Here is an 8,913-nt window from a genome sequence, read left to right as displayed (position 1 = left end):
GAATGAGGCCTAGAATCACAGCCAGACAGCTTGGAATATCAGACTGAGGCTTGGAACGCTCTGTGTGCGTGAGGGAGAGAGAGGGGAGAAGGGGGCTATTGGAGCACCAAAATGAGGCTTGGAATAAGTTAAAAGGCAGGCGGCCGGAACCTCAGACTGAGGCTTGGAACGCTCTATGTGCGTGAGGAAGAGAGAGAGAGGAGGGGGGGGGGGGCTATTGGAGCACCAGAATGAGGCTTGGAATCAGCTACTGTAGGCAACGGCCGGAACCTCAGAATGAGGCTTGGAATGCTCAGCGGCTGAATAATGAATGCTGCCAGAAACGAGTCCCCAGATCCGTCCTCCCCCCCTCCAAAGGCAGAGTCGCTCAGCCTGATTCTCGCTTTACAGCAGCGGCCCTGGAGTGGTGAGTGCGGTAGAGGCCGGGGGGAGGGGAGAATCAGTGCCCTGAGGGGTTCTAGAGAGGAACAACATAAAATCTGTTTTACTCTTTTGGGATCTAGCTCGGTACTTGGCTACTGTTGGGAACAGGATATTGGGTTTGATGCACCTTCAGTCTGTCCCAGTTCTTATGTGAGCCGGGTATAGGACAGTGGAGCCATTGTGACATCACTGGTGAGATTGGCTCTTATGACGTCATAATTTCAGCTCTGGAATGTTGCTTCTCTTTGGGGTTCTGGCAGGTATTGGGACTTGGGTTGACCACTGTTGGAAACAGGATACTGGGATTGATGGACCTTAGGTCTGTTCCAGTATGGCAGCTCTTATGTTCTTATGGGAGCCAAGTGTAGGACAATCAAGCCATTGTGACATCACTGATGAGGTTGGCTCTTAGGCATTGGTGGAATGAGGTATTATGACGTCACAATCTCAGCTCTGAAATGTTGCTTCTCTTTGGGGTTCTGCCTGGTACTTGGGACCTGGGTTGGCCACTGTTGGAGAAACAGGATACTGGGCTTGATGGACCTTCAGTCTGTCCCAGTATGGTAATTTTTATGAGAGCCAAGTATAGGACAGTCAAGCTATTGTGACATCACTGCTGAGGTTGGCTTTTAGCATTGGTGGAATGAGGCATTATGACATCACAATCTCAGCTCTGGAATGTTGCTACTTTTTGGTGGACCTTTGGTCTGTCCAAGTATGGTAGTGCTTATGTTCTAAGGTGTGGTCTCCAAATGTGGAGTCCTTTGACCTACAGACCATTTTTTCCTGTGCACCCAAGCATCCTTTTGGCTTTTCATGTCACCTTTTTTTACCCGTTTGGCCACCTTAAGATATACAGATATGATCATCCCCAGATCCCGCTCTTTGTTCATGCACAGAACTCAGAAATACTTGGGAAAGACGTTGCTTATTCTTGAAATACCGAGTAACTTAGATGGGCTGTTGGCTCGATATACCTTTTTGTGATTCGGTACAACTTTTCTTAGGTTCTGACTTTAAAAAATGAAGTATTTGAAGGATGTAACAGCAAGAGACAGTGTGTGTTTGATAACTCCCTAGAAGTACTGACCCAGCGCAATGATCTGTCTTGTGGGATTCTTTGTCCTTGTCTTAAGGCTGACTTGGAAATCTGTTTTTTTTTTAATTATTTTTTTCCTGTCATGCAGGTCATTAACACATTGCTCCTCTTAGAAATGGCAAGCTGTCTGCAAAAAGTGAGGTATTTAGCTGGATTTCAGTGTCCAGTGAGTGGTTTGTCAGCTGGTAAACATCATGTGCTTTGCCATGGGTCGGAAATCTACCTCTCTAATTGCAGCAAGTTTTTATATGTGTACAACAAGGAGGAAAAACAAGGAAAGGTAAAGATCCATATGATATTGATGTTACACTTGTTATCAAAGTTTCTTATAGTCTGTGGATTATTAGAACACAAATACAGTAGAGTTGCAGTTATCCAGGACGCTCACACAACCGGAAAAAAAAATTGCTGGTAGGAAAAAATAAAAATGTCTCCTAAAGCACTAGCAGCTGTGGTTCTGAGTCTCAACCCCCCCCCCCCCAAAGCCCTGAAAAACTACAAGTGTCGGCAGTCCTGAGCCGTGAATCCCACCTCCCTCCCGACCTGAAGCACCAGTGTGGCATCATCTTGAGCCACAAATCTTCCCTCCCTCCCCAAGCTCCTAAGCAGCTATGAATGCCTCTCCCTCCTGCCCCAAAGCACGAACGTGGCAGTGGTCCTGAGCCTCAAATTCCCTTGTTCTCTCCTTACCCAAAGTGCAGAGGTCAGCAGGAGGCAGCCTCAAAACAGTCAGAAGTGACACATCAGAAGAAAAGCCCTGCTGGGGCTGGCCGCCAGCAGCCTGTGCTTCCGGCTGATTGCTGCGCTTCAGGTAAGGAAGAGAGGGAGGGAGGTAGACAGCACCCCCATACATCAGAGTACCATTAAATTGAGTTATGTTTATCTTTATTAAAATTTTCTAAACAAGAATTAACTGAAAAGATTCTAAGATTAGCATCACAATTCCATAGCTGTCCAACAGATGGCGCTGACAAATGTTTACACTTCCCCCTCCCCATTCGCGGTTTCCGCACTCACAATTTCACATAATCGCGATTTTTTTACCTCCCTGACGCCTTCCCGGCCTTACCTGGTGGTCTAGTGGGCTTTCGGGGCAGGAGCGATCTTCCTACGCTCCTGCCCCGTGCAGATCGCCATGAGGAAATGTCTGTAGGGAGTTCCCGTTGTAGACTTGAGAGACTACGGGAGCTCACAGCAGCCATTTCCTCATGGCGATCTGCATGGGGCAGGAGCATAGGAAGATCGCTCCTGCCCCGAAAGCCCTCTAGACCACCAGGTAAGGCCGGGAAGGCGGCAGGGAGGTGGGGGTGGGTCAGAGCCGGATAATCGCAGTTTTTCGCCATTCGCGGTCCAGCTCTGCCCGTAACCCCTGCGAATAACGAGGGAGAAGTGTACTGCTAGATTTTTAAGTCCAAGTCTGATGTCTAGTTTTGTCATGTCATAGCCTTTTAAAGTGAACAACTGCTCCACTTTATAAAAAATATAGACAAAGCTGAGTATTGTGCCATGATAACATTCCTTCGTTTGAAGGGAAAATCACCTACCGAAATTAAATCCGAGACGCAGTGTTTGATGATGCATCTCCTTCATATCTAATGGTGAGAAAGCGTGAGCTGCTGTGTTTAAACGTGGCCAGACAAGCATTGTTGACGAATGCTCCAGACATCCCAAAACAGCAACAACCAATGGAATGGTTGATGAAATGCACTGAATCGTGATGGGAGATCGCCAATTGACCCTAAATGAGATAGCACAGGCTCCTGGCATTTCATGAGAACATCTACACACCGTCCTACGTGAATACTTAGGCATGAGGAAGTTGAGTACACGATGGGTGCCATGTTTGCTAACAGCCAAAAAACACGTTTGATTGGACATTTTGAAAATGTGTCTTGAGCATTTCAAGCACAATAAGAATGACGTTTTGCGGTGTTTTGTGACTGTGGATGAGATTTGGCTTCATCTCGTACTCCTGAGACAAAACAACAATCCAAACAGTGGACAACTAATTCCGAAGAAAGCGAAAAAAGGTTCCTTTGGCTGGGATGTCCATCATTTTTAATGTATAATATTATTATCACAGCTATAGTCTCTTGTTAATAATATTGCTTTCTTTAATTTATTTTAAATATTATTGTGAAGTGCTCAGACCAAGTAACCCAAAATATAGTGAAGTCACTACAATGAGGTTAACAAGGGGACCATCATCGCCTTCACCTGTCCCCTGCCCTCCCTACGTGACCACGAACTAATACAGATCAGCTAGATGTACTTATCTGAATAGGGGGGTAGTTGGTTTAGTTAATTCTCATTGGTGACTGTATCCCAATAAAATCTATGTGCTCCGTTAAAATCCTAGAACTGTTCGTTCATTCTTCCAATCCCGTCCCCCCGACTCGAGTTTCACCTCTTCATCAGGGAGGGACACTGCGGAAAAATCAAACCACGATCAAAAATCACAACTCAAACCTTTTAAAACATAATGTGAAAAAATTAAATTAGATTATACTTATAAGTGCTGAGTACTATCTGGGAAATCCCAGTGTATTAACTTAATCTTGATTTTAAAGCTCTTAAAATTCCTATATTACCTGGTGAAGGCTCACTGAGATCAGGCTCACTCAAAGCAAACGGGCCAACTGAATCTATCTGCTCAGCTTGTGAATTTTATAAGGGGGAGTGACCGGAAGATCCAGCCCAACCAACAACCGGAAATAAACACTGAATTCAATTGAATTCACTAAACGAAAGGTAATACTTTTAAACGGCTAGCCAATCTATGTCTAAATTTAAACCCTTCTGTCACAGAAGATTAAGATTTATCTCCCTATTAAGTAAGAAACATCATTTTTAATGACCATCTGGAAAAGGGGAAAGCATTACTGGCGAATACTATGCTGGCTCATTACAACGTCTAAGTGATGAAATCAAGGCAAAACGTCCTCATTTGGCCAAGAAAAGAGTTCTCTTCCACCAGGACAATGCACCGGCTCACACATCAACAATTGTGATGGCAAAATTGCAGGAATTAGGATTCAAATTAATTCCCCATCCGCTGTACTCCTGAATTTGGCCCCATGCGACTTCTGTTTTGGAAACTGAAGAAATGGCTGTCTGGGAAGAATTTTTCTTTGAATTCTGCAGTCATAGATGCTATAAAAAATAAAAATGTTTTCTTGGCTAGGCAAGAAATGTTTCAGTTGACCCTCGTACTGCCAAGCCAGCAATAGGATCTATGGCAGGGGTGTCAAAGTCCCTCCTCGAGGGCCGCAATCCAGTCGGGTTTTCAGGATTTCCCCCAATGAATATGCATGAGATCTATTTGCATGCACCAGTTTCATTGTATGCTAATAGATCTCATGCATATTCATTGGGGAAATCCTGAAAACCCGACTGGATTGCGGCCCTTGAGGAGGAACTTTGACACCCTTGATCTACTTTAAGTGGTTCACAATAGTCTAAAAATTATAAAAGCAGCATTGAAAGGAATTCCATAAATAATGGGAAAGACCTATTGTAAAAGAATCAGGACCATAGAAACCAAATCAGTAAGCCACACACATATGCTGCATCACTATTACTAGGGGTCCGAATATATTGTTCCTTCATTATCCAGCTCTCTATGAGATGCTAATTGGAAGAAAGCTTTTAAGAACACTTTAAACTTTCTGAAATTTTCTTCAGCTTTAATGTATCCTGATTGCCCGTTCCATGAGGAAGGGACTAACCTCCCCAAAATGGCTTTTTCACGTGTTACTCCCCAATGTGCTTTTGCTAGGGGAAGATCTACTATCCTAAAATTCTGCAATGATCTCAGAATTCTTCTCGGGGTATAAGGGACTGCCCGAGAACTCTCATAAGGCGGTTGATATAGGTCAGGGATCGGCAACCTGCGGCTCGCGAGCCACATGCGGCTCTTTCGCCACGTGGATGCGGCTCAGAACAGTGCTTCTGACGACCTCGCACTGTTCAAGATTCCTCTTATTTTTTCACATCTTCCAGAATGACGCTGCTGCTTCCGACGTGGTACGCTCGGCTGAGGCGCGATCTGTTGGCTGTGCCGATCCTCTGCCCCCCCTCTTAAGTCAATTCCTGTTCTGGGGCAGAGGACCAGCACAGCCAACAGCGCACGTCTCAGCAGCGCGGTATCGCGTTGAAAGCAGCAGCGTCTTACTGGAAGATGTGAAAAATAAGAGGGATCTTGAACAGTGGGAGATATGGTTCAGAGTATTGCAACTAAGAAACCAGTGATAGTTTTGTGCATCGGAAGCTAAAACTTTTTTTTTTGGGGCTTTTAAATAATTGTTTTTTTAATGTGATGTTCAGTGATTGTTTAACTTGCTTGGAGCGTGCTGTGGTCAAAACATGCAGAGTTTTAAGACAATATCAAGATGCCATTGTAACAAAAGAAGTTTTGGGTTGCAAAATCCTGATGGAGACCTGAAGAGGAGCACCTCAGGAAGTACTGAGGACTTAAATCATTCTTCATTTCATCTCCCCTTCCTAAAGCTTTTACTTCACCCTTAGTGATATCCTGTGCCAGGCTGTAGGTTGGTTTAATCAAGCATTTTACTTTACAGACCTGTCTGGAATGTTCCCCCCCTCTCTATTCATAATATCCCCTCTCCTAATGTGACCTGTGGTTAAAAATAGACAATTTTTACCTGAGGGGAGGTTCTGTAAAACTCCGGGAGCATCTCTGGACCCATTCGTGGCAATGGATCTGACGTTTATGCCAGATCTGTGGATTTCGTGGCCATTCCAGGCCGCTTGAGGAGAAAGAAGGGCTTGGAAGAGCAAAACAGAGGTTTCCTGAGCCATTGGAGGCTTGTTCTGGGTTGGGAAGAGCAGATAAGAAAGGCCCCAGCTCTGCCTGAGCTTGTGTCCGGATTGGGCAACATCCGCGCATGCTCTGACATCATCATATCTCAAACCCCCTTGTCTACCCATTGCGGCTCTTTGTAAATCTTGGGTCAAACATTTAGGATAAAATGGCTCTTTGCTTTAAAAAGGTTGCTGACCCCTGATATAGGTAAAAGGCCTTATGGACCATACTTAAAATCTTAATTCTATACTTAACTGGGAGCCAGTGAAACTGTATCAGATTTACGTTCATTTCTCAATAATCTAACGGCTGTATTTTGTAATGTTCGTAGGGGGTGTTACTAGTTGCATTTACTAAACCGCAATCACGGATGTTGCAGGCGGCTCCCGACGCTCATAGGAACTCTATGAGCATTGGGAGCAGCGCGGAGCATTCAGCGTGGCTCCCTGCGCTAAAAACCGCGATTGCGGTTTAGTAAAGAGGGGGGTTAACCCTTTCAGGACCAAGGGACATATTTGTCCCATAACTTTAAAATCCTATAAATTTTGATTGGGATAGTCTACAGTTCTAAATTTGATATGTACGGATTCCATATGATACTGCCTTTATGTAAACAAACTGGTTCCGACATTCATTCATTAGCGTCGTTGCCAGATTGACGAGAAGATTCACTTGCCACACTGTCCATAAGCCAGAAGTGTGATTTAAAAAAAAAAAAAAAAAAATGATATTTCACAAAAAAAAAATCAATTTTTTGGCATCTGCAAGCCCTTTTTACCATAAAAATGTCGTCAAAACCACAAAAATTGGCCTACGATCCTTATGGTCCTGAAAGGGTTAAAGCACTTCCATAATCAAACAGATATAAGTAAGTATGTGTAGGTAAAACCTTTTCTTTTAATAGGTGTTTTATGGAATGGATTTGTCTCAATGTTGCAAAGCCCATTTTAATTAAAGAGGAAATTAGATGCCTCGGGCCCTGCTATAGCTCCTAACTGCATGAGCTGGGCATGGACGGGCTGTGAGCGTGCAGCACCTGGATCGCTTGGTGCGTCAGGCGACACCTACCATTGACATGGTGTAAGCGGATGCACCAACGCCGACTTTATGCTAGAATTTATAATAGAATCTTGGCACCAAGCGCTCGGCATTGGGTTGATTAGTCTGAGGTGCCAGTTTTATAATAAGGGAATCATACTGTCTGCTTTTGAGCAGGACAAAGTTTGGAGGGGGCTGTACTAGGGTGTGGGATCTGGGTGAGAGACCCAACGGCTGCATCTTGAAACCGCTTTAGGATTCTGCTTGGAGCAACCCTTTCATAGACCTATGGGGGGGGGGGGGGGAGATGTGAATACAAGGGCAAACCCAGCTTCCAAAACTAGATAATGTCAGCCTGTATTACAGAGAGACTGACATTACTCAGCAGTGCAATGCTAATAACATAGGCTCCCTTTCTCGCTCTTAGGCTGTTTATGAATTCCCTGATAGAGTCTGGCATGTGCAGCTTGTCACGCCTCAACAGCTGTACGCTCTGTGTTCTCACAACGGGATCTACTGTGTATCGATGAAGCAGCCGGGCAGGTAATGCAGAACATTCTTGATTCGGGAGGGCATTTATTACACGTCCTTGTTGACTGATCATACCAGTTTTATGTTGCTGACGGATTTGTTTCTTAAGGATGATCCCCTGGGGTTCACTTCTACTCTTGGCCTCCTGTCTGGATATTTCTGCCACAAAGCTCACAATTTAAATTTGAGAACAGACTTTTGCTACCTGCAAACAGGCTTCCCGTTCCTTGATTGTATTGGGGCTCATCAAGCCGAAGCTAAGGCCAGAGGTTACCTGTGGTTTTTAGATAAACATGTTCCATTGCTAGTCACACCTTTTGATGCCGATTATTCATTATCTGTGATGCAAGGGCTAGATTCACTAAACAAACCGATCGTGTACCGATCGGTTTGCCACCCAATTTTACTCCGGCCCAATTCACTTACCTCTCTGCTGATCCGATTCCGATCTGCGCATGCAAATGAGGGGAACGGCATGCAGAGTAGGCAGAGACCCAATTCACAAAACATATTTTGCAAACCGACTGGGCTGGCCGATCAACCCAAGAAGCAAACGTCTTTTCCCACTCTCCAGCTCCATTTCTGCCCCGCTCTCTGCTGCGCTGACAATATTTAGGAGCACTCAGGGCAAAGCATGTTTACTTCCCCATGATAGAAATCATCTCTCTGCCCCGAATCTCTCCTGCCTGCCGCCCCGAATCTCTCCTACCCTTCCCCGCACTGTGAGCACGTGGTTTTAACTCGCGGTTTTAAAGCGGGTTAAAACCACGGGCTCGCTGGGCTACTAAAAAGTAAAGTAAAAAAAAAAAAGTTGCGGCTGAGACAGGTCTTAGACGCTTGCGCAGTCCATCTACAGATGGTCTACACATGCGTCAGGATCGCACACTAGCGATCCGTGTCGGCGGATGGGGACGTTCCTACAATCACCCCCAATTAGAACATTGCTGGTTTCTGAATCCATCGGACCTGCCCGGATTGGACACGGATCGTTCACGAT

The 8,913-nt window shown here is 45.1% G+C and overlaps 1 protein-coding gene across 1 annotated transcript in view; it reads left to right on the top strand.

Annotated features, from left to right (window-relative positions):
* The first annotated feature begins 230 nt into the window (after positions 1–230).
* The window catches only part of FAAP100 (FA core complex associated protein 100), a 31,946-nt gene continuing 23,263 nt past the window's right edge, over positions 231–8,913 (top strand). Inside the window, exons 1-3 of the mRNA XM_033961576.1 lie at positions 231–406; positions 1,611–1,802; positions 7,813–7,928. Of these exons, the coding sequence (XP_033817467.1) occupies positions 1,638–1,802; positions 7,813–7,928 (281 nt within the window). The 5' untranslated portion in view covers positions 231–406; positions 1,611–1,637. The remainder of the gene's footprint in view (positions 407–1,610; positions 1,803–7,812; positions 7,929–8,913) is intronic.

This window comes from Geotrypetes seraphini, chromosome 10 (genome assembly GCF_902459505.1).
Source record: "Geotrypetes seraphini chromosome 10, aGeoSer1.1, whole genome shotgun sequence".
Lineage (NCBI taxonomy): Eukaryota > Metazoa > Chordata > Amphibia > Gymnophiona > Dermophiidae > Geotrypetes > Geotrypetes seraphini.
This window is presented reverse-complemented; position numbering and strand designations above follow the sequence as displayed.